This window comes from Bubalus kerabau, chromosome 16 (genome assembly GCF_029407905.1).
Source record: "Bubalus kerabau isolate K-KA32 ecotype Philippines breed swamp buffalo chromosome 16, PCC_UOA_SB_1v2, whole genome shotgun sequence".
NCBI lineage: Eukaryota > Metazoa > Chordata > Mammalia > Artiodactyla > Bovidae > Bubalus > Bubalus kerabau.
The window spans coordinates 20,955,275-20,982,059 of NC_073639.1; the positions used below are offsets into that span (position 1 = coordinate 20,955,275).

General features: G+C 41.7%; 1 protein-coding gene across 2 annotated transcripts in view; it reads left to right on the forward strand.

Moving 5' to 3' along the window:
- Positions 1–26,115, forward strand: part of RNF150 (ring finger protein 150) — a 285,623-nt gene extending 259,508 nt beyond the window's left edge. Inside the window, exon 7 of one of the 2 annotated variants that reach the window (XM_055549671.1) lies at positions 15,235–26,115. In XM_055549671.1, the coding sequence (XP_055405646.1) occupies positions 15,235–15,353 (119 nt within the window). In that variant the 3' untranslated portion in view covers positions 15,354–26,115. Of the gene's footprint in view, positions 1–13,016; positions 13,353–15,234 lie in introns of those variants that run through there. The other variant, XM_055549672.1, reaches the window with a different exon arrangement.
- The last annotated feature ends 670 nt before the right edge of the window (positions 26,116–26,785 follow it).

A 26,785-nucleotide genomic window follows, 5' to 3' on the forward strand; every position in this document is an offset into this window, starting at 1 on the left:
AACAACAACTATATTAAAAACCTTAAATCAAGGGGACTTCCCTGGTGGTCCAGAGACTAAGACTCCATACTCCCAATGCAAGGGGCCTGAGTTCAATCCATGGTCAGGGAACTAGATGCTGCATACCACAACTAAGACCCAGTGTAGCCAAATTAATAATTATTTAAAAAAAAAAAAAACCTTAAATCAATTGTGATAGTAAAACAGGTTGATGTAAAATGATGCCTGTTAGGGAGACTCCACTGTGCTCATGGCAGTGTTGCATCTCTAGTTTAATGCTGAGCTGTTTGGGAAAAAGCCCATCAGGCTCCTCTGTCCATGGAATTCTTCAGGCAAGAACCCTGGAGTGGGTAGCTATTGTCTTCTCCAGGGGATCTTCCTGACCCAGGGATCAAACCCAGGTCTCCTGCATTGCAGACAGATTTTTTACCATCTAAGCCATCAGGGAAACTTGGCTATTTATCTGCCTATACTTTGCTTAAGCTTTTTTTGAGGACTTGATCTCAACAGTTTCACTATTTAAATTGCTTCATTCTTTAAAAAAAAAAAAATACATGTCAGAAACTGTGCTCCTGAGTCTGTCCTCCCCTCCCCAGCCCCTTCTAGAGAGATGTGAAGGATCCCCTACTTTGCTGTGTTCTGCAGCTTGACCTTTAAACTAGATCTTGTATTTCCATCAGAGCCTGTTCTCTAGTTTCTTCTGGCTCTTATGTTGGACTATCTTGTAACAGAGCAACACTTGTACCAGCAAGAGGGATAAGGCTGTCACATGGCAAATGAGCTCTTTATGAAATGTTGATGCATTAACCTACATCTGATCACACTGAAGAAATAGAGCATTACAGAAACACTGGGGTAGTGGCCAGAGAAAGAAAGGGCACCCTTTGTCCATCAGGACTTTGATAGACAAAGAAGGAAGCCAAGAGGCTTAATGGGACAGGAATAAAGCAGGTTCTCAGTACATGTACTAAATACAATAATAGCTGCCTCTTATCTGGCACAGCATGTGCCAGACACTGTGAAGTGAAGCCCTATGTCGGTGTGTTTACACACACACACACACACACACACACACACACACAGAGACCAGATCTTGTTATAGACTACAAAAATATTATTGTCACTATTTCACTGATAAGGAAACTGAGGTTGTTTATTTTCACCAATTTAAGCAAGTACTTTTATGCACAAACATGATATAATCCAGGTATGTTAATGTCATGACACTTCAGCCTGGCATTCAAATCACTCTTCAGTTTTAGCACAGCCTATCTTTCCAACCCCTTTGCTGTATTCAGTGAGACCAGTCAGGAAAGTGGAAAATGCTCTAGGTATTTCAAAATAGGGGAATGCAATACAAGAAATTGATTTCAAAAGTGTCAGGAGAACTGAACGCCAGCCTTTATCTTCCACCATACACAAAATTAACTTGAAATGTGTTATAGATCTCTGCATGTGATACACCAATTTAGTAGAAAAAAGGATAGAAATAACAAGGTCATCTCAATTGATTCATAAAAAGCATTTGACAAAACACACAGAAACCAGTTGCTTTTCCATACACTAAGGATGAAAAACCTGAAAAGAAAATTAAGGAAACAATATCATACAGTAGCATCAAAAAGAATAAAGTATTTAGGAGTAAACTTAACTAAGGAGATGAAAGACTTGTACACTAAAAACTGGAAAACATTGCTGAAAAAATATAAAAGATGCAAATAAATAGAAAGCCATCCCCTATTTGTGGATTGGGAGACTTAATATTGTTGAACTGTTCATACTAGGCAGAGCAATCTACGGATTCAATGCAACCTCTATCAAAATCCCAATGTCATGTTTTGCAGAAGTTAAAAAAAATCCTTAAATTTATATGGAATCTCAAAAGACCCTGAGTAGCCAAAATGATTCTCTGAGAACAAAGCTAGAGGCCTCACACTTCCTGATTTCAAAGTATCTTACAAAGCTACCATAATCAAAACAGTGTAGAACTGGCATAAAAACATATGGGCCAAGGAAAGCAAAGAAAGAACCCAAAAATAAACCCTCACATATATGGTCAAATTCTCTGTGACGAGGATGCCAAGACTACACAGTGGGGAAGGATAATCTTCTCAACAAACGGTGCTGGGAAAACTGGAAATGCATGAGCGAAAGAAAGAAGTTGGACCCTTATCTTGCAAGAATCATGCAGGATGGTGGTGTCCTGGACATCTGTTGTACAACAATGTGCATGTGGTCGACAGTATTGTACTGTATACTTGGAAGTTGTTTTGAGAGTAAATTTAATGCATTGTGATTTTTTGCCACACACACACACAAAAACTTGGCAGTTTCTCATGTAGTTACATAGACCCAACCAGATGGACCCAGCAATGTGCTTCTGGGTATTTACTCAAGAGAAATGAAAATGCATGCCCTCAAAAAGACTTGCATATAAATGTTCAGAGAAGCTTTGTTTACAATAGCCAAACAACTGGAAATAATTCAAAGATTCATCAGTTTATGAATGGATAAGCAAAATGTGATCTATCCATACAATGAATCGCTATTCAGCAATAAAAAGGTGTGAACTATTGATATATGTGACATTATTAGTGGATTTCACAATGAGTATAATGAGTGAAAGAAACCAGACACAAGAGTGCATACTATAACATTGCAGGTATGTAAAATTACAGAAAATATATATTTATCTTGAGCCATGGTTACCCACTAGGGGTGGTTTTGTCTCTCAGAGAGCATTTGGCAATGACTGGAGAGTTTTTGATTGTCATAACTGGGGAGGGGGTGGTGCTAATGGCATCAGTGGGTAGAGACCAAGAATGCTATAAAATATCCTGCAATTCCCAGCACATTCCCATGACAACAAAGAATTCTCCAGCCCCAAGTATCAGTTGTGCCAGTGTTGACAAACCCTGAAAAAGAATTATAAAAAAGAAAGCATATCAGTACATATACACAATGGAGTATTACTCAGCCATTAAAAAGAATACATTTGAATCAGTTCTGATGAGGTGGATGAAACTGGAGCCTATTATACAGAGTGAAGTAAGCCAGAAAGAAAAACACCAATACAGTATACTAACACATATATATGGAATTTAGAAAGATGGTAATGATAACCCTGTATGTGAGACAGCAAAAGAGACACAGATGTATAGAACAGTCTTTTGGACTCTGCGGGAGAGGGAGAGGGTGGGATGATTTGGGAGAAATGCATTGAAACATGTATAATATCATATAAGAAACTAATCGCCAGTCCAGGTTCAATGCAGGATACAGGATGCTCGGGGCTGGTGCACTGGGATGACCCAGAGGGATGGTACTGGGAAGGAGGTGGAAGAGGGGTTCAGGATGGTGAGCACGTGTACACCCATGGCGGATTCATGTTAATGTATGGCAAAACCAATACAATACTGTAAAGTAATTAGCCTCCAATTAAAATAAATAAATTTAAATTTTAAAAAAAGCAGATCAGATATAAGCTGAGACCAGGGACAGAGGGAGGAAATGACCATAAAGAGAGGAGACAAAACTCTGGGGGAAATAGAAATCGAGTACTTACATCCATCACATCCATCAAAACTCATCAAAATCATGCTTCATTAGAGTAGATTTATCAAAAACAAAACCAGTTTGGAAGACTGGAGGAGCAAGATATCCCAAGATCCTGAACACACACTATTCTGATGTTGCCAGAACTGTCTGGCTTCTGCTGGGGAGACCACCAGCTCTGAGTAGGCGGTCAGGATCCTTCTCTCTCTGATTCTGTTGAAGGCATGGCCAACACTTCTGGAGCCCACAGGGACCAGCCTGAACTAGAAGCACAGGGGCTTCCTCCCACCTTCCAATCTCCTTGGCAGGACCTAAGAGAAAGCCAACTGCCAAAGGGAACTGGGAAATGTAGTTCCGTCTTCTGGCTCCCTGTGGAACAGGAAAGCACAGAGGGCAAGAAGAGGGCAGAGTGTCTATGGGCTTGATCTGGTGCTTTGCTATGGTTCTCCATATCCTAAGCTACAGCCGAATCAAACCATCCGCATGCCTTGACATTTGCTCTGATGATGATTAGTCAGGTAGGTTCTCCTAAAAGAAAAGCCATCTTCCTGTAGACAATACTTGGCTACCTTAGAGAACCAACCATTCCAGGCTTACAGTGTAAATTCATCCATTTAGACAAGTGCCTCCTAAAATTGTTCAGATATAACAGATACTTAGATCTCTTAAAAGAAATGCCATCTTCCTCATCTCCATACTTCCCAGCACTAGTCAGCTTTCACCACTGGTTTACATGTAACCTACTTCATGAGGGTTAGTTACCCAGCTGGAGATGAAGTTTTCCTTACCTTTCTGTTTCTCTAGAATTTATTTATACCTCTCTTTTAACATATATCATCTTATATTTGATGTGCATACATGCGTGCTAAGTTGCTTCAGCTGTGTCCAACTCTTTGTGACCCTACGGACTGTAGCCTGCCAGGCTCCTATGTCCATGGAATTCTCTAGGCAAGAATACTGGAGTGGGTTGCCATTTCCTTCTCCAGTATTAGATGTATATAGACACAAATAAGTTGATTTCTTTTACTAGATTGCTTTCAAGTTAAAAGCAGAGCCTGTGTTTAGTTCATCTTTATTTCCTCCAAAGGTCATCAACAGTGCTGTGTACCTAAGAAGTGTTCAATAAATTCCTATTGGATGAATAAATGATAGATTGATGAATGAATACATGAAGCCTGTAGATAATTTTCTACTTGCAATATAAATTAATGTAATTTATGATTTTATTATAAAATATAGTTTTATAATGGAAGAAGTGAATATCTGCATGATATCTACCTGTCTCTCTAAACCTATCTGCTAGCCTTCCCTCTTTTACTCTTTTTTCATTCCAATCATAGTCACAATTACCAAGAGCATTCCGTATACCAGATATTATGCTTAATGCTGAAGGTTTCCTGTAGGTAGTACTAATTAGGAATTGTAAAATAGCTATTAACAGCATAAATGTTCACTAGATTTTGCTTTCTTTCCTGTAAAAACTAATGTACAACTAGTGCAAAAGTCACGTTCTGCCTTCTCTTGGCACTCAGTAAGGAATTACTCAATGAATGAATTTTTAATGAAATCAAAAGGAATTTGAGCAATTGGAGAAAACCTTCCTCTGCTAGGTGAAGGGTCACAGGGAAAGAAAACCAATGACAAAGAGATAAAAGCAAAGAATTAAATCCTAACTTGTGATCTAATTTGATATCCAAACTTCAGGGAGTTCTCCTATACTAAGTCAGAATAAAAAACAATGCTGTAAATGTCCCCAGGTGAGAAAGAATTTTCCTGATTTGAGCTCACCATGTTTACATTTATGATTATAGAGCAAACATTTAAAAAGGCAAAAGTTCCCCTGTTCTATCTGAACAATTTTTAGGAGTCACTTGGCTAAAATGGGTGAATTTATATTGTAAGCCTGGAATGTTTGGTTCTCCAAGGTGGCCAAGTATAATCTTTGGGAATAACCTAGGGCTTCCCAGGTGGCTCGTTGGGAAAGAATCCACCTGCCAATGCAGGAGACGTGAGTTTGATCCCTGGGTCTGGAAGATCCCTTAGAGAAGGGAATGGCAACCCACTCCAGTATTGTTGCCTGGGAGATCCCATGGACAGAGGAGCCTGGTGGGCTACAGTCCATGGGGTCGTGAAGAGTCAGATATGACTGAGCGACTAAACCACAGCAGCCAGATAGAAATCTAGCAGCCATGCCACTGCCATTGCACAATAGCATAGCCGTCGACACCACTGGCCCTTGGGTTGGGATTCCATTTCTGCCTCTTTCTGTTCTTGACCTTAGACAAGTTGACTTCACCTGTAAAATGTGAAGCAGTCATTGGGGTAATCATTCGTCTGCTCCAGAGCATCTTTGTCAGGATGACATACGTAACATGTAATTGCTTAGAGCAATGCCTGGAATTATTGTTAATATTGTTGCACAGCCTCTGAAGAAAGTGACCCAAAGATTCACCATCCCCACAGCAGAATCTATTCATAACACAGAAAATTTAAATCAAATCAGAAGTTTATCTTCTCAAAAATTCTTATTGAGCAAAAGAGAAAAAAGCAAGGAATACACGTGAAAGAGACACATTTCCTTACTGAAAATACTCTGCATTTGGAATTGAAGCAACTTTCCCACTAAGATTACAACAGGGAATATATATATAAGCAGTGTTTGTTGTTTAGTTGTTAAGTCGTGTCCAGCTCTTTTGTGACCCCGTTAACTGTAGCCTGCCAGGCTCCTCTGTCCATGGGATTTCCCAGGCAAGAATACTTGAGTGGCTTGCCATTTCCTTCTCCAGGGCATCTTCTTGACCTAGGGATCAAACCCATGTCTCCTGCACTGGCAGGCAGGTTCTTGACCACAGAGCCACCTGGGAAGGCCTCAGCATCCAAATTAATGTCCAGAAGGATGCTAATTTCTTTGAAAACTTATTTTTCAAGTACATGGTGGGGGGAAATAAGCTTTTATGTGGTGCAGAACACGTGAACATCAAACTTACTGGAGAATCAAAATACCTGGGGGTTGATATTCGTCAACCCCTTACTTTCTCTCAACACAGAGACCACATTATGCGGGCAACGTTTGTTAATTCCCAACAGAGGAGGATTTATTCCAGCCACTGCTGCTCTGTGCCTCCTTTCATAGCTCAGGCAGTGGAGTAAATATCAAACGCATTCTAGGATGGCTCCTTTTCTGCTCGAGCTTTGAATAACCATCATTTAGAAACAATCAAGTAGGAAAGCAGAGATTTCAGATGAAAAGTGTCCCGTCAAGTTAATGAAACACACAGTTAGTGAAATGTAAACCAAAAAATGCATTTAAAAAAAAATAAAAAGCCAAGCCATTCTTGGTTATAGACAACAGTGTTTTCTTCAACTTACCCTGGTAACTTCCCTGGTGGTCCAGAGATTAACACTCTGCACTTCCACTGCAGCGAGTACAAATTCAATCCCTGGTCAGGAAACTAAGATCACACATGATGCGTGACACAGCCTAAAAAAAAGAACAACTTATGCTAGGCACAAAACCTCTTAGGTGCATGCTTCTGAGACTTTTATCATTTCTGTGAGACTCTAGTAAAAGCAACCCTTTCCCCAGAAAAATGCATACATGCACATAACCATATAGGCGTGTATGTAACTGTGGATACGTGGACTCCCCTGAAAGTCAACATCTTCTGGCCATTGCTACTGGTGCTTAGGCCTTCACTGGTGGCTCAGTGGTGAAGAATCCGCCTGCCAATGCAGGAGACATGGGTTCAATTCTTGAGTCAAGAAGATCCCCTAGAGAAGGAAATGGCTACCCAACCCAGTCTTCTTGCCTGGGACATCCTCAGACTAAGACTCTGAACTCGGAAGTATAGATGCAGTCACGTTCATGAACTCTGGTGTCAGAGAGGCCTCGGTGTGAATTCTGAACCTGACTCTTACTGTTGTGTAAACCCAGGAAGTTTTTTACTTTTCTGAGCCTTAGTTTTAACACTTGAAAATAGAAATAATAATTTTTCCTTTGTCACAGGTTAATTGTGAATATTCAATTGGACAATCTAAAGTACTTAGATAGATAGTCCCTGGCATATATTAATGCTAAGTAGTCAATAAGCACTCTATGGTTGTTAGTTAATAAAACATAAAACTTGACACCCTATGCATCACCCTATGACACCCTATGTCCAGAGAGGAAATTCAGTTTCACTGCTTCAAACATGTACCAAGTGCCTCCTATTTATGGAGAGTTGGGAATGTTGACAATGGATGGGCCAGGGCCTGTTCAGTGAGACAGACCCCATCCTGCCCAAGACAGGACAGGCTACATCTCAGGTTGGGAGGAACGTTATGTCATCCAGGCCCACTGTTATAGAGATAGTTATAGCAAACCCACAGCAAAACTACAGCTGCCATGTCCGTTTCCCAAAAGGAAACCTGTGAGAGTTGGACTATAAAGAAAGCTGAGCACCGAAGAATTGATGCTTTTGAACTGTGGTGTTGGACAAGACTCTTGAGAGTCCCTTGGACTGCAAGGAGATCCAACCAGTCCATTCTAAAGGAAATGAGTCCTGGGTGTTCATTGGAAGGACTGATGGTGAAGCTGAAACTCCCAATATTTTGGCCACCTGATGTGAAGACCTGACTCATTTGAAAAGACCCTGCTGTTGGGAAAGTTTGAAGGCAGGAGGAGAAGGGGACGACAGAGGATGAGATGGTTAGATGGCATCACTGACTCAATGGACATGAGTTTGGGTAAACTCCAGGAGTTGGTGATGGATAGGGAGGCTTGGCATACTGCGGTTCATGGGGTCACAAAGAGTCGGACACGACTGAACGACTGAACTGAACTGAACTCTTTAGGTAACATTCTTTGTATTAAAGACGAAAGAAAGAAACCAAAGTCCATATGAATAATTTATGGACTAAATGGAATTAATAAAAACAAATCCCACCACTAAGAATGTTTTGGTTAACCACAGTTAGCCTACTGATGGATTTTACTTAGAATTAAATGTGCTAATATATGAAAGTAGTAGTTATGAGTCAACAAAATAGGTCAGAGAGCTCCGTTTACAGCAGTGTTTTCTGCTTACCGTCTAAGCAGATGCTTTTTAACATTATGATAAAGAGATTCAAGATGGAGTGTTAGATACTTGGGATCAATCTTTAAATCCACCAAAATACTTTCTCTGTGCTGAAGTGACTATAACATAAAAGAAGCAGACTCAGAGAGCACACTAGGGGTTACCAGTGGGGATGGGGTAAGAGGTAATTTAGGGGTGGGAAATTAAAAGACACAAACTATTGGGTATAAGACTGGCTCAAGGATGAATTGTACAACATAGGGAATATAGCTAATATTTTGTAATAACTATAATGGAAATTATACAACCTTTAAAGTTGTATAAAAACTTAAAAGTAGTAAAAAAATAAAATATTACTTTAATATAACATCTGACCTCTGTTCCTATTATAACAAACCATCCCCGTGTTTCATCTGTTTTGCTGCAATGGTTTTTGCTGGATTACCTCCACCCTTGACCTACCAATCTATTCTTCACTTAACTGCAAGAGTGATCTTGTAAAATATTAAGCAGGTCATATTACTCCCTGTTTAAATTCTCTCAATGTACTTAAAATGAATGAAACAAAGAGAAGAAAGGAAGAGTGTCTAGTAGTATGGGGCAACTGTGTCAAATGGACTAAATATTTTTTCATCTGTGAAATAGAAATAATAATACCCACACATCAAAGGGTTGTGAGAAATCAATAAAGACCAATGCTATTTTTGTATTCATTTTATATTAACTTTCACAAAAGAGAAGGTAAAATTCAGTGAACATTTTTATTGTTAACAGTTATTTTATTCTCCTCAATTAGTTCCACCTACAGAGAACTTTCTAAATGTTTTAGTGTCAACATTTTTATTTGTACTATTATAGTCTCAAATTAAAACATCTGCTTTGATTAAAGAGAGCCTTCCCTGGAGGCTCAGATAGTAAGGAATCTGCCTGGATTTCAGGAGACCCAGGTTTGATCCCTGGGGGAAAAGATCCCCTGGAGAAGGAAATGGCAACCCACTTCAGTATTCTTGCCTGGGAAATCCCATGGGAGAGGAGCCTGGCAGGATACAGTCCATGGGGTCACAGAGTCAGACATGACTGAGTGACTAATATTTTCTTTCTTCTTTCGATTCAAGAAAAAAATTCTGTTTTTAAAAATTATGGAACAAACCAAGTTCAATTAAAAACATAGCACAGACTAAAAAATAATTTCAGATGTCTTCAGGTCATTTTTTACAGTTTTGGAATGAAAAATGATTAGATACTGTGGTTGATGAAATGTCCCATCATGAAAATTGAACCATCTTTTGGCAAATCTCTGTTTGTCTTGATTTGAATTTATCTTTGCCTAGAGCCGTGCAGGACAGTCAGTTTCCAAAATAGCATCATAAATTCAACAGCCAATAGTTACAGCAGTCCACATGGCCCTTTTTTCTTTCAATTCACACATTCCAACTTAGAAAGCACCATAGTGAGAATGAAGCCATGAAATTCGCAGAGGCCAGTGGCTGAGAAGACAGGAGTGAAGGTGGGAAGCTACAGGAACAGTGAGCTCTCTGTGTACCAGTCAGCTCTTATCTGTGCTTTGTTTTTGTCCCTGCTCTATTGAAAGCCATAGAATCACTCAGTGATGAGCTCTTTGGTTGACTTGTAGTTTACTTGTGAGCTACAATATGTGGCTTCTTATGAGCTGAGTTGATTCATGGACTATTGCCCAAAAGAACGAGGAGGAGGAGGAGATGGATGCAAAAGGGGAAGCGGTGGGAGGGGCGAGGATATATCTCTACAACGTAGACCTCATTTTAATTTTTTTTAATTTTTATACAATCTTTAATGGTTACACTCCATTCACAGTTATTACAAAATATTGGCTCTATTCCCTGTATTGTACCACATCCTTGTAGCCTGTCTTAGGGTAGTTTGTGCCTCCCAGTCCCCCGGCCCTATCTTGCCCCTCATCCCACTGGTAACCATAGTTTGTTCTCTGTATCTGTGAGTTTGCTTCTTTTCTCTTGTATTTACTAGTTTGTTGTGTTTTCTAGATTCCACATATAAGTGTTATTATACAGTATTTGCCTTTTTCCATCTGACTTATTTCACTTAGCATAACACGCTCCCAGTCTATCTATGTTGCTGCATATGGCAATAACGTGTTCTTTTTTATGACCGAGCAGAAGTCCATTGTCTGTGCATACCACATCTTCTTTATCCGTCCATCTATCTTGGACACTTACATTGCTTCCATATCCTTAGCCCTCATTTTTTATCTCCCGGAATAAGAATATTCCCGTTTTCTTTGTGCCTCAGAGCAGTGAACTCACCCATTTAGTGCGTACTTGTACTAAACATACAATTGCAGGCTTTCTTCTTTGTTAAGAGAAAAGTTTTTAGTGGAAAACAACATACTGAAGAGTTATGGCAAAAAAGAAAAACTTACAACTCTTTATCACTGGTAATTTTATTAAATAATTATTTATTGAGCACCCACCGTGTCTGAGGCACTGTGCTAGACTTGCATCAACATATACATAAGTAAACTGTAACAACTGGAAAGACATCTAATATACCTAGTACAAACTCTCATTTTATAGATTTTAAAGCTTTAGCCCCAGAGGAGAAAGTGACTTATACAGAATAACATGTATAATTACTTATAGCTGAGACTACAGTCTCCTAAAGTAAGATAGGATCCTAACTCTCATAAATATAATTTTAAGTGTTAGTTGTTCGGTCAAGTCCAACTCTTTGTGACCCTTGGACTGTAACCTGCCAGGCTCCTCTGTCCATGGAATTCTCCAGGCAAGAATGCTGGAGTGGGTAACCATTCCCTTTCCCAAGGGATCTTCCTAACCCTGGGATTGAACGCAGGTCTCCCGCATTGCAGACAGATTCTTTACTGTCTGAACCACTAGGGAAACCCATATAATTTTCTCATTGTAAAAGTGATGTTTGTGGAGAACACTGAGTAAAAAGTATGCATTGAACACGTGAAATTACTTCTAGGCACTCCTAAAACCCCACAAAAGCTATAGCAAAGGGATTTTCCAACATGGACAGGGAAAATGTAAGAAGAAACCCTGGCAAAATTTGGGCAACTGGGAAGAAATGAATAAAGCATCAGTGACTTAGTGGACCTAAAAGTCAGAGCAATCCTCTGTCTCTGGCTGTGCAGATTGCGTCTGCCCAAATCCATTGCCCGCTGCTCACTACCATTGCAGAGTGAAAGCTTCCACCAGCTGGTGCCGAGCGCATAACCATGCGGAGAAAACAAGTGCTAAGCAGACGTGAGGAAGAGGAGGACCACCCCAGTTTGCATCAAAGAATTCCCCAAAGGTCAGGGATGCAAGGTACCAGATAGCTCTGGAGAAGAGGATAAATGAGAAGGAAGTACACACATGCAAAATAAAGATGGACCATAGGTACAGGTATAGGTATAGATGGGCTTCCCTGGTAGGTCAGCTGGTAAAGAATCCACCTGCAATGCAGGAAACACAGGTTAGATCCCTGGGTTGGGAAAATCCCCTGGAGGAGGGCATGGCAATCCACTCCAGTATTCTTGCCTGGAGAATCCCATGGACAGAGGAACCTGGCGGGCTGCAGTCCAGAGGGTCACAAAGAGTTGGACACAACAGAGCGACTAAGCACAGCACAGCATAGGTATAGATATAGATGTAGATACAGATATATCAATAGATGTAGATATAGATATTTAGCCAGCCTAGAATGTATATGTGAGGCAAGAATCCAATTTCATCTTTTTTCTGCATGAATAATTTTATTGAATATTTGTGTGAGTGTGTTTTTTTATGTTTACTTATTTATATGGCTGAGTCAGGTCTTAGTTGTGGCACGTGGGATCTTTCATTGAAGCTCACGGACTCTCTAGTTGCAGCGCTCAGACTGAGTTGCTCCCTGGCATGTGGGATCCTAGTTCCGCAACAAAGGATCAAGCCTGTGTCCCCTGCATTGCAAGGCAGATTGTTAACCAGTGGACCACCAGAGAAGTCCCCTGAAAATTTGTTGAATGCCACCATTGACAAAGCTAAATACTTCTACCCAAGATCTGTCTCCAAAGCTTTATTCTACCCATTGATGTGTCTATAGTTATGTGAACCTCATGCACTTTTGGGTCTAAGAAACATTTTAGATCTCAGTCTTTAGGTTGGCTACACCCCTGTGAGATACTTTATTTCTCTAAAACTGATTCTTAAGACCATAACTCTGTGTCAGTTCTCTGTTTGTCTCCTTGTAAACATTTGAAAATTCACTACCCTTCATGAAACTCATATTTATTTTTTCTTAACTGTACCTCAACATGAAGAAATTATATCAGTGATTATGAGAGCAAAAGTATTATAACCATCTGCATTCTTTAGTACTTAGATATTTTGTTGGTCTTTTAATTGCATGTTTCTTCTGTAGGGTAATGGAACATACAAGATCTTCTGGTTTTAAAGCTGCCTTATAGGCTGCGATTCATGGGGTCGCAAAGAGTCGGACACGACTGAGCAACTGAACTGAACTGAACTGATAGGCTTCCCTGGTGGTTCAGATGGTGAAGAATCTGCCTGCAATGCAGGAGACCAAGGTTTGATCCCTGGATCAGGAAGATCCCCTGGAGAGGGAATGGCAACCCACTCCAGTATTCTTGCCTGGGAGAATCCCACGAACAGAGGAGCCTGGTGGGCTATAGTCCATTGGGTCACAAAGAGTCAGACGCAAGTGAGCAACTAACACTTTCTATTATAGGCAGCTGAGCTCCCCAGCCTCCCCTGTTCATACTCCCTAGCTTGCCTTTGCATCCCAGTCATGTTTAAATACAGTCTGATGTCTGCACAAAGCTGTCTATCAACTCCAACCGTCTGTACGTGCTATTGCTAGTGCTTAAAAGATTCATCCTTCTCATTCGTCTGGCTGAAATACAAGTTACCCTATAGGACTCAGTTTAGACATGGCAGCCAGTGGAAAGCTTTCTTAGACTCAGCAAATGGTTATGTAGCGCCCTTACCTCCTATAACACCAGGTACATCTTACAACAAAGAGCTTATCATGTTGGGGTGTAATTGACAAGTCAATGGTCTGCCTGCCTACTGGACAGTAAGCTCCTTGAGGACTGAAATTGCCTCATTTTCACCCCTATATCCCTACAGCTAGCACAATTCTTAACATATAATAGGGACTCAATTATATGTTGAGTGAATGAATGATATATGTTCACTGAAGCATGTTTAGGAGTAAAGCTAAATTTTTTAAAGAAAAGAAAATAATTATAAATCCCCAAATTTGAGACAACTCTTATTAATATTGTTGGCTTTCTTACTTCCAGTTGACTTTCTCTGTTGACTTCACTGCACATAAAGCTTTGAATACTTCTGTTTTCATTTACTGGGAGCATTTTCTTCTGTAAATACAGACTCTTTGGAAATATCACTTTAATAATTATAACAAGAAGATTGTCTTTTAGAAGTAACATAGTTTACTGAGATATTTTTTATTGTTAGGCTTTGTTACTTGCAATGTTTTGCTGCTATAAATAATGCTTAAATGGATATTTTTGCATCTCTGATTATTTCTCTGTAATATACTATGGAAATGAAATTACAGGGTGAAAATTTCACAGTTCTGAATGCAGTTGATCAAAATATCTACCGCAACGAGTGTAATACAGTCTTTTTTAAAGAGTGAAGATTTCAAAACAAAAAGGAGTAGCTCCTTTTTACCTGATATTTATTGGTCAATTGTATTGCATTCTTTTGTGAATTGTGTAACAGTAAGCTTTACCCATTTTTTCTGTTGGACTCTTAGTTTTTCTTATTTAAAAGTTCTCTGTACGTTAAGAATACAACCCTCAGTGAATTTTTTACAAATATTCCCAGCATGACATAATACTTTTTTTTTCTGACCACCATGCAGCATGCAGGATCTTAGTTCCCTGACTAGGGATCAAACCAGTGCCCCCTGTAATGGAAGTGCAAAGTCTTAACCACTAGACCACCAGGGAAGTTCCCCAGGGTGACATATACCTTTGATCTTATTCATGTTTTTAATATTCTGAAAAATTTTATACACATTTATCGGTCGTTTCATCTGTGAATTGTTCAACTGCTTTTCCATATAGAATTTGTTTCCCTACTTAGAGATATTCAGTGTATTTTTTCCTCCTTAGATATATACTTATAAGATACATCTTTTCATAGTGTGAGAAGGGCTTCCCAGTTGGCACTGGCAGTAAAGAACCCACCTGCCCCTGCAGGAGACATAAGAGATGCAGGTTTGATCCCTAGGTCAGAAAGATCCCCTGGAGGAGCGCATGGCAACCCACACCAGTATTCTTGCCTGGAGAATCCCATGGACAGAGGAGCCTCGTGGGCTACAGTCTGTGGGATCACAAATTGATGTGACTTACCACACATGCCCTTAGCATAAGATAGCTAGACTTTTTTCTTATGTATTTATTTTTTACAAACTAGGCGATTTTCCTGATACCTTCTCTTGAGCTTCAGTGAAATGGAAGGCAGCTATGCTAGCCACTGTACCACCATGACTTTGGCACCAATGAAATGTTATTTATTAAAGGCAACCATATTAAGCCTCTGAAGACGTAGCTCAGTGTTCACCATGAACTTTGTTTCCCCCTCAGGTGAGCAGGAGCCAGCTATAAGCAGTGATTCTGATATCTCACTGATCATGGCGATGGAGGTTGGACTGTCTGATGTAGAACTTTCCACTGACCAAGACTGCGAAGAGGTGAAATCTTGAAACGGCAAATAGAGAGAAGAGGGATGGTAGGATGCGAGGGGAAGGGAGGGAGGAGTGCCCCAAGATTGGACCCGGCACTCAACATCTCCAGAACACCTTGGCAACTCCAGGGCGCTCCACTCAAGAATGGTACCGCAAAGCAATATCCAAAGTCACGTTCATCAGGATGCAATTTCTCCGTCTCTGCAGCAGGCCCTGGCCTTGGCACCTGGGAAGCTGAAAGCTGATTTTCTCTCTCATGTCCTTGTAGACACACACTTCAGAAGTTCCCGAAACAGACTGAAAGGACACTCTTAGGGCTTCTTGGTTTCATTTCAGTTTTTCCTGGGGTCTTGTTTTCCTGTTTGGGGAATGTGGTTGATTTCTTCGTCGGTTTCTTTTTAAGGACTATGTGTAGTTTACTTTATGTTCACTCCTTTGTGTTTCCTTTGATTCACTCCAGCTTTCGTGCGGAGTTCTGTTTAGAAGCATCAGTTCCTGCTCTGACCAGTTTGTATTCCATCTCTGAGATTAATGGCCTTGACCTCTCAGCATGAAGTGTGCATGGCTTTGGGAAGTGCCTTGGCACCTTGAAACAGTCTAAGGCCAGCTTTCGTTTAGAATCTAAGTTCTTTTAAGTGGGTCTTAAAACTCCCAGCTGCCAGAGAGCCCAACACCAAGCTCTGAATCTGCGGAGGCCACTGCTCATGTTTTTCACTACACACCCTGGCTTCCACTTGCCCAGCTCTGTTAAGGACTCACGTGACTTGAGGAGGAAGCTCTAGGGAGGCACGTCAATCCTTCTGGGTCTTAGCAGTCTTTGACTGAAATGCTGAAATCACAATTTCCCTCTTGGAGCATTAGCGCCATTCCAAGTGGCTGTAGGGCTTGTCCGTCACTGGGACGACAAGCCTAATTTTCAAACCAGATACCACATACCCTTCCTGAAAGTGAACCGTCTGTTGCATTGGTTTCCCCAAGGCTACGACAATCTCTTGTTACCTCCACAAGTGGGTCCTGCAGGAGATGGAAGCTTTGGAAAAGATCCAAGCATCTTTGGATCCAACACAGAGCATCCAGGTCTTACTTTAATTCCAGTACACTTCTGTTCAACCTCACCAGACCTCGAGGAAGGATTTAGGTGAATCCTTAGGAAACTGCTTCCCAGGGCTCCCCCGAGTGCGTCCAGATACCAAGTGGGAGGTGGGAGGTGGAGTGTAATAGAAGACTCGATCTTAAAAGTACAGCGTGGGAATTGTTAAAATCAAGTTTCTCCTGACTGAGAGACAAAGTCAGAGGGAGAGGAAACGAGGTATCAAAATGAATTCTGAAAATCCACCTGGTGTTTTTAAACTCTTTATGTTTTTATTCTTTTTTTGTAACTATGACAGAGATGTGCTATTTTTTCAGTGGGCGATTTTGTAATACATTCGAGACTCTCCAGATGCGTGGATGACTAAGGCAGTTGTACATTGTTTCTCTGGACCATTAGATGGATCACCTCGACATCTGTGAAAGGCCAGGCTGCTGGGCATGGGTTACCTGGGAAAGAACGCTTCTCTCGTTGAGTTATTTACGTATGTGATGAGGCCCTTCTGCCTTGCCACACTCATCCTCGTGCAAAAACAGAGTTTGGTTCTGCTGTAAAACTGTGCTGCCTGCTGGAACACGGTGTAGATGTCAAGGGAGACCCCTGAAGGCGCTTTTTTCTCTGCCTTTAACGATTTCCTATTTGATACTTTCTAAGTAGGCAGCAAAGGCAGAGAAAATGGTCACCACCTTCAGAAATGTCACATCTCTGTAGGAGTCCAACACTTCCTGTCGTGAAATCCAGAGTGTCCAAGGCAGGGAAGAATAAAGGCAGTGCTGAATCCGGAGTCAGGAGGCGGAGATGAGCCGCGTGCTTGCTGGGCCTCGGCTTCAGCATCTGTAAAGAGAAGGTGTTTAACAAGATGATGCCCGAGGCTCCTGCCAGTCTTAGGACCACTAATGAGCATTTTGCCAGGGGGACCCATTTTTAGCGGTGAGTGATGACACGCAGCAGACTTTCTACCTTGGGCAGGCAGAGTTACTTGACATGTAACATATAACAACAGCTTTTTGAGACTCAGCACGCCTGTGTGGCTGAGACTGACTGTCTAAATAATGGAAGTTCTAAGGCCAAGGAGGAGTTGCTTTGTTTTGCCTTGCTTTAAAAAGCCACACTTAGTCACAGAGTCTGCAGTCTCTGGATACCTTCAAATCCTCGTTCTCAGTGTGGAATTCTTCATCTCAAGGTATTTCTTTTTCTAGGTCAGCAAAGGCCTGTACCACCTACCCCTCCTTCAGTCCACTTTGTCCAAAACAAAGTTTGGTATTAAGTCAAAGGGAATGAAGAGGATAATTATATAAATTGGATCCCATGCCCAGAGAGAAAATGCCTTTAGGATTGGTGGGTGTTCTCTCTTCCTGCTAGTGACCAGGTAGATCAGGAATTGGTTGCTTATGTGTGCCATAGCCCAGCAGCCCCAAAAAGATGCTGCCTAGGTGATGACGAGCCCAGGTGGCAGAGCTGAGTCCATGGACCTGACCCTAGGAAGGTTCTGCTGCAAGCTCCGTGAGTCTAGAAGGTTCTCCTTTACCAAAGACGTATTTCTGAAGAATTTTCCCATGACTTTGTTAATTTTAAGAAAAAAGAATAATAATTAACTGGCATGGAAGGGTTAAAAAAAAAATGGAAAGAGCCATTCCCACACAGATCATCCTCCCAAAGAATAAACCCTGACCTGGGCCCCCCGTGGCTCATAGAAAGTATCAAAGGACGTGGGAACCCTCTTGAAGCATCTGCAGACTTGATGTGCATTTTTCCGTAGGGTCTAGACCAGCACTCTCCAATAGAAATATAGTAGAAGTCCCACATGTAATTGCAAATTTCCTACTGGCCACATTTTTAAAAAGCGAAAGAAAACAGGTAAGAGTAATTTCCATAATATACTTCTTTGTTCCAACGTTACTGTTTCCACAGGTAATTAGTATAAAAAGTATTCATGAAATACTTGGCATTCTTTTTCATACTAAGTCTACTAAAGGCAGCGTGTGTTTGACAGTCACTCAGCTGTCCATTTGGACTGGCTAATGCTCCAGTCCTCAGCAGCCACACGTGGTTCATTGTCATCTTGGAGAACACAGGGCTAGAGCTTCTCCAATGTTCTCCCAAGATTCTCTGACCCTTACAAATAAAAGGGGTTAAAACCTAATTACCACTAGAGAGAACTGGATCCCACCCAGGTCGCCTAATGAGAGGCCCAGAGACCCACTTGTCTTATAACGGATAAATATTCAGAACATCCTTCCTGAAATTTTTACTGGGTCTGTTTAACCTTACCACAATTGTCCATGACCATTTGCTGTTACTTCCTTGACCAGTTTTTTTGTTTGTTTGTTTTTTAAAGAAGTCACCCAAAGCATGTTGGTTTGGTGCTGAGACAAAATTATATCCTTCACATCCACCCTTGGACGGATGTGTGGCATTCAGGAGCCAAACAGAATTCCATATTCTAGTACTGCAGATTTACTTCCACCCCTGGTCCCCCTGCAGATGGTCTTTTCCTAGTCCCAGTGGCCCCTAGCCCCATCACTTTGGCTAAAATGCATGGATTTGGGAGGAAAAAGTGGCAAGGTACATACTGACTCCAAACACGAGACTCTGTGTGGCCTTCTCAATACAGGAGAAGTCTTAGGAGCTTGTGACTTTCCAGCCTCAAGTTGGTGAATTATGATGCCCTGAAACTCAGAAACCAGCTCTCAACTCAGAAGTAAACATCCCCCTTCAGCCCCAAGGAGGTGGGCAAGAAAACGAGCATCCCCATTCCCTCAGAGTAATTTAGAGCCCCCTCTAGGAATTGCTGCATCCTGTGTGGCTGGTCCCTTTGGGCAGAACTGAGCTTCGATCATGAATAGAGTATCGATATTTTGATTTCATCTCTAGGTTTGGATCACCCCTAAAGTGTCAACTCTGTCATCCTGGCAGGGAGTGATGGAGAGCTTGGAGAAGGTAGAAAGTTAAAAGTAGCAAAGGCATCTACCTTTTCTGACGTCACTGAGTAATAATCATGACCATGGAGGCAAAGAGGGTGTTTTTTTGTTTTGTTTTTAATTGGGGGATAATTGCTTTACAATATTGTGTTAGCCTCTGCCATACAGCAACATGAATCAGTCATAGGTCAAAGAGGTTTCTCTGTTTTGTTTTCCCTCATTCTGCTGGAAACATCCTGCATGCTCCTGGGTCTGGATTCGGTCATCCCAACCCATGGTACCCAGGCTACTTCTGCTAGTGCTCTGACATTCCTGAAGCTGACATCCTTTCAGAACCAAAAACGATGACAGACAGCCTGTCTTGGATTCTTACTACCATCACGTTCATCAAGTCGAGATGAAAATTCTTGCAGAGCATTTAGTTGTCTGTTGAAGGCATCACCTGGACTGAAAACAAAGAAACCTCATCAAAGCAAAACCCTTTCAGAAAACCACAGAGAGAGTCACACCCTCTGTGGAGGGAGGCTCCAACTCTCTGTGGTAATAGAGCCTCTGAGGCCATTTCTGGTAGCATTTTTTAATAATACTTTCATTTAGATTTCTTTCCTTTTTTGTCTGGGTGTGTCTCTCTCTGCCTCTCTGACTGCCTATCTCTTTCTTTGTCTGCACACCCCCACATGCATCCTTTTCCCATCTTTCAGGACAGAAAACCCTTAGTGGATCTGAGGAGGTGTTGTTATTGTGATTACCGTCCCTCCTGTTGTTGACGTTTTTCTTCTTTTTATTGTGTGGCAGAATCTATCTCTGCACTTCTGATGAGGAAAACCAGTTGACTATAAAAGCAAATTAACTTCCTCTGTAGTGGAGTTTGCCTCATTTTCACTTCTCATGTCACTAATTTTATCACAGACCACCTCTAGCTTTGCCTTAAAAAAAAAAAAAAAAAGACTTCCTTTCCAGAAAAGTCTCCGAGGCAAATAATGGCAAGGTAACAATTCCAGAATGCTGTCTAATCTGTTATCTTCCACCCCCAGCATGTGCGACCTTCTCAGTCCACCACAGGCCCCCAGGGTTTGGATTTCTTGGAAAAACACATGGGCTGTACCGTATCCGATGTCCACTCCTGCTTCTTAACATCTCGGCACAAGAACTTGCTCTTTGTAAGTGATCTGAGAGGCCACTTCTTCCTCGAGACTGAAAAAGAAGCAAAAAGAAACCATTCCCCCAAAGTGAGGGACGCGTAGTTCCTTGTGAGGTGCCCTGCATCACAGAACTCCCTCTGTGTTATTTGCATGGCCAGAACTAAACAGTACTTTTGATGAGGGCAATTAAAAGGTGGTGAGGATACGGCTTCCTGATGACTCAGCGGGTAAAGAATCCTCCTGCAATGCAGGAGATGCAGGAGATGCCAGTTCGATTCCTGGGTCGGGAAGATTCCCTGGAGGAGGAAATGGCAACCCACTCCAGTATTCTTGCCTGAAAAATCCCATGGACAGAGGACCCTGCTGGGCTATAGTTTAGAGGGTCGCAAAGAGTCTGACACGACTGAGTAACTAAGCGCTCATGCACAGGGATGCTTTTACCCACAGGGAGTTAGAAAAGAAGATGGCAGGGAAAGTACATGGATGCTCTTCCTGAATCACTTTTAAATCAGAGGATTTAAAACTAAAATCCTCCAGTTTTAGAGCTGACCTCTTTGGGGGCTTGTGTTCGTCTTAAGGAGTTTAACACTTGTGAGTTAAACACTCCTGATTGCAAAGAAGGTTGGGATTATCTGAAAAATAAATTAATTCTGAGAAGCAGTTGTGCATTTCTCATCACTTACCTCTTACCTTCCTGCCCTCCCCCCCCATCTCATGACTCCAGGCCCCTTGTAATTTATAAAGACCCACAGATGAGTAGCCACACTGTGCTCTTTGACCTTTGGGTGTCACTAAATTAATCATCCCAAAACTCAAGCAGTGCATCCAGATCCTGGATGTAGACTCTTCATTATCAAGTCCTTTAATTGCAAACCCCTCTCATTCTGCAAAGGAGCTGCTGAGGTTATTTACATCTCTCTTTACTGTCCTCTAAATGATGCCTGTCTTGAGTGCTTCATGATCAAGTGGCTTCTCCAGAAATCTCCGTGATTAAAGACCTTCTTATCCTTGTGCTACTGTTAACATTTGCATTTACCACCAAGCCATTCTGTCTCTGGCCACTGGACAAATATTTGTTGAGGATAATAATAAGTCAAAAACATGTATCTCTCCAGAGGCTCTGTAGGTCTGAAGAGAGGGAGGGAGAAAACCCATGGAGAAGGTAGCTCATTCTGAGTCACCTAAAGTCGTTGCTTGGCAGGACATCGGTGGTCTTGTCATCCTTACTGAAGTGAAAGACTTGGAGAAGCAGAGAACATCAGATGGGGACCATGTGTACTGTATAAACCAAAGACCATCCAAACATGTGTCCACCATCCCAATGGACACATGTTTCTTCCAGTGGCTAGTGTAACTTTTTCCCAATGTGCTCATAAATAAAAGTGAAGTTGGTTCACTTGGTCGAATGAAACTGTGAATGAAATCTGAGGGGGTTTTCTCTTGCAGGCTGGATTTCTCTTATGAAATCCAGAAATCTGAAAAAAAAAAAAAGCATCATGGCCTTACTACTGCACCATCTTGACAGTCGAGTGCTTAGGCTCCTTTTCCCTCAGAAGTTTCAGACAAATTGAGCGCTTTATTGAACTCAGAATATTGTTCTCTTTGAGAATGTGAAGATTTTAAATAGCCAAAGAATTTTCGTGTATAAGAGCTAGTTAATTATAGCATATCCTGCTCTTTTGAAGAAAATACCAAACTTTGCCTGTGGTAATGGATCGTGAAGCAATGGCAGGACTATTAACTTAAGGACTCTTCAGTCTGTGTTTGCGTTGGCGTCTACGGTACTTAGTGTTAAACGGGATGTTATTGCAAGGGAGCAGGGTGCCCTCTGCTGGAATCCTCACCATTATCCTTTCAGCCAGCTCATCTGACGAGAGTCACCATTTCCTCAACAACTAGTAGTGATTTGCCTTTTATTGTAGTTTCCTCAGTAGTTGAGAATTTGGTCCACTTTTGTCAAAATAGGGAGGAACGTCACAAACTCTGAAAACTGGAGGAGGGTCCCATGGAACATCTCTCTGTCAGCAGCCCCCTTCTTCCACAAAATGTTGAAAGAATATTGTTTGCTCTGTTTGCAAAGGAGATGCCTCTGGCTGGAATGTTTGTACAGAGTTCTAAGACAAGGGCCTCATTGTTTTGTAACAGTATCTCAACTTTTTTCTTGTCAAATTGCAAAGGAAGATCAATAAACAGATTTCTTTCACATGAATGTAAATGGTGTGAGATACTGACGTGTTTGTACGTGTACATAATATATTTACTTCCTGCTTTCACATTAGTAATCTGAAATGGTTGTACCATTTTATAATTAGAAAGAGATGTCGAGGTGGGGGAGGGGAGGGAGGGGTTGTTATTTTTATAGTGAGATGTCCCTTATATTTAGAAAACTTGAAGTAATTTTGTACTTGTGAAAAGTTACATTCCATTCATTTCTTGAAAAAATAATGGGTGTTATTCTTCTAAATGTTCACAAGCTGGAAGGATGATTGTTCTAGTTTCTGGGAAGAGCCTCCCAAGCAGTATATACAAGACACTGATTCTGTGGACTGCAGATCAAGACCAGCAACTGACAGCTCAGCAATGTGAAAAGGAAAGAAAAACCAACTTATTTTAACCTCTTTAGGTAGGATATTATTATTTCCGTTGGGGGGAAAAAAATCTCCTACAAAGAATGAATTTACCATTCAGAAATAGTTCAGACATGACATCTTAAGTCAATGTCTAGTCCCTTCCTACTAACAAGAAAAAAATTCAGTGGATTTATTACCCACCCCCCACCCCCTGCCAACACAGATTAAGCGCTTTCATTGTAAAACGAATGACATCACTGTTAGAATTTTACTCAGCGGCCCCTTGAGGTCTGAAGATCCCACGTATAATGGTCCCTAACTCATTCTCACAATACTCAGATTATGAGACTGTTCCTTGTTTTATTTGCCACATGACTCAAAATCACCAAAGTTACTCCCCACGGCATTTTCACCAGTAACTTCTTATTTGGACTTTGGTTTGTTCTTAATTGTTAAAAAAAAAAATTTTAGTAGTGAATTATGTAGCTGTTCTACCCAAACATTATCTTCTATACAAGTCACAGGCATATTTAAATGATTAGTTCAGATGGTGTAGTTATTGAGTTTCATTTTGTTTTTTTCTGTATAAATCTCTTTTTCTTCTTCCCCACCTCAGGCACCTACCTTACTCCTTCTAAAGCACTTTATATCCCTCTTGAAATACACAGAAGTTTAAAAGAAACCATCTTTAACAGGAATTGTCTTCTATTAGGAGACACAACTTTTATTTTGATTTTTTCTATTCTCTATGTGCTTGGAGAGCAGAAGCTGTTGTCTCATACAGGCTAATGATAAGATATTAAGGATAATAATTGGAATCATTCAATCATACAACATGGCTCTTTTTATTATATAGAAGACTATCATGTAAATAAGTGCAATCGTGTTCTTCTGTAAAGTTCAAAAAACATGCAGTTATGAAAATTTGAAAAGGATTGTGAATTCCAGGAAATTCCATTGCAAAATTTTGTTTGGTTTTGTTTTTTAATAAAATGGAACCTGAGGCGTATGTTTGTGTCATCCTTTACCTAACTGTAACCTCATCTGGGATTCCACGGTGGAACTGTGGGTGAGAAAACATCCATATTTATCGCTGTCATGATTGTGTTCAAAGAACAAGAGATTTTAATAACTTCTTTATCTCTCTCGGGTAAGTCAAATGCCAGGTAGACCTCCTCTTAGCTCTGTGCCTCTAAGTGAAGTAATTAAAAAGATTTTGAGGGAGTTCCCTGGAGGTCCAATGGTTAAGACTCTGTGCTTCCAATGCAGAGGGTGCGGGTTCAATCCCTGGTTGGAGAACTAAGGTCCCACATGCTGAAAATTAAAAATTGAAAACAATATAGATTTCGAGCAGCTCAGCAGAAGAATGGCTGCTGAAGTCTCTTGAAATGTTGTTGGGTAGGAACCGAACACTTGATCTGAGCTACCAGTGGGCAGATCACCCTAAAGAAGGTTACACTGCGGAGCCCACCAGATGGGCTGGGGCAGCAAGTCCTCATTTATACGTACTTGTACACGTCTAACAGGTTTTAAACAGCAATTTGTTCACATTAGCAAGGTGGGAATGCCAGCCTATGGAAGTAGGAAAGGAAGATGAAAAAGGGGAGAGGTACCCTATTTGTTGTTTTCACCCACCAGGCAGGCCCTGGTGTGGCTCAGAGCCTCTGGGTCCGGCCCATCCAAGATGCCAATGTGTCACCTCGAGGCAGGTAAGTCGTACGTGCCTGGTGTGGTTCAACTTATGACGGAAGCCTTCCACCTGGCCTGGCCCACCTCCAGAGGCTGTGAACACTACACTATTTGCTGGCAAAAGCCAAGCAAGCCATGTTGGATGCCCTGGCCTCCCAGAGCTGCTTCCTGCCCAAGTGACCACTGCTGTGTGAATGGCTGGAAAGCATCAGGGGCCAATCCATGCTTCATTCCTAGGTCAGAGGACATTTGAAGGAGATCGTTGGGAACTGTGCCTGTGCCACATTGGGAGCCACTCTCCATTTTGCTCATGCCTCCACGATCACAAGGTTGATCTCCCCAAGCACCTGTGATCACCAACAAAGCTGCCATCTGGGGTGGAAGCTATTACCCAAGATCTGGAAGCCATCCCTCCTGACTCCGTCATCCATGGTCCTTCCACTAGAGCAGGGGCTCCTGGACTGAGAAATGTGTTCAGTGGGACCCATTCTCACCATGTTAGGAACTTCAGCAGCCAAGTCCCAGGGGCAACTCCGCTGGAACAAGGCTTCGTACAAAACACGGTAACTATTAACAACTTCCAAGCAGGTCTTCACTAAGTCATCACTGTTCCTCTCTGTCAAGGGCTGTAGTTTTCAACACTGTGCTGGATGAGACCACTTGCAGAGAATGTGTAGGTCTTTGAGGTAGAATAAACCTGCTGGACCTTGTTTCCCACTTCAGAGTGTTGTCCCTGCTCCAGCTGTAACAGGAAAAGGGCCGCATGCACAGCCTGCTCCGCCAGCCTGGTGCCCACGTCCCCTGGAGCAGAGATGTCACCGGGGTGACAGAGTCACCAGGGGCCCTCAGAGTCACCTGTCTGTCAAGTAGCAGACAGTGGTGACCACATGGCTTATTTACCATTCATTCAGGAAGTAGAGGCGCTGCCCTTTTAGACACTCCACTTCGTGGGCTTTTAAGAAGCCATGCAGTATACTCATTGTTTCAAGAATGGAGAAGGCAAAACTCCGCAGTGCTTTGTAATAAGCCAGCTGGGCCAACTTGACCACCCAGTTTCCTAGACTGTTAGCGCCCATATTTGGAGTACTAGCTGCTAAATCGCTATTCAAAACATAGGAAAATGTGTTTAGGGACTTCCCTCGTGGTCCAGTAGGTCCCAATACAGGGGGCTATGGTTCGATCCCTGGTCAGGGAACTAGATCCCACATGCTGCAACTGAGTTTGCATGCCACACAAGACCCGGTGCAGCCAAACAAATAAGAAAGAAAAAGTGTTGAGTTCTTTTCTAAGTCTCACAATCCTTTCTACGCCAATGTCAGCATTCCCACTCATCTCCTCGCCTTGGTTGAATGATTCGTTCCACCAGATTGGGGAAACAGGCCTGATAGGGGAAGAAGTGGGTTATTTTGGCTCTGTGATAATTACTATACATAGAGTGAGGGTACCAACTGACAAGAAATTCAGTACCTAGACAGGTTTCGTTATTTCTGAGATGTTTTAGAACCATGGTTCCATCATTCTTAGGGATCCAACAACAGAAATTAGTTTGCACAGTATTTCATCCCGCTGGTTGGTAGAGTCACCCTCAGGTCTCACAGTGACTCTCTGCTCTTGGCAGTAAGCATAAGGAACAGGGAGGGACTTCCCTGGTGATCCAGTGGCTAAAACTCCTCGCTCCCAACACAGGGGGCCCTGGGTTGATTCCTGGTCAGGGAACTAGATGCAACAATGAGGTGGTGCAGTCAAATAAATAAAAATATCTTTTAAACTGTCTCCCTTCCCTCCGCGCCTCTCCCCCCCATAAGCCTACGACCACTTTCAGACTTCAGAACACATCTCCTAGAGATGCATACTTAGTGGTGGTCAACCAACCAAAAAAAATTAAGAGACTTTTCCGCTCCATCAAAGATCAGGAGATGGTTCGATCCCACATGCCTTGGGGCCAAAAAAAACAAAACACAAAGCAGAAGTAGTATTGCAACAAATTCAATAAAGACTTAAAAAAAAAACCATGCTTAGACGTCCCTTCATCCATCTG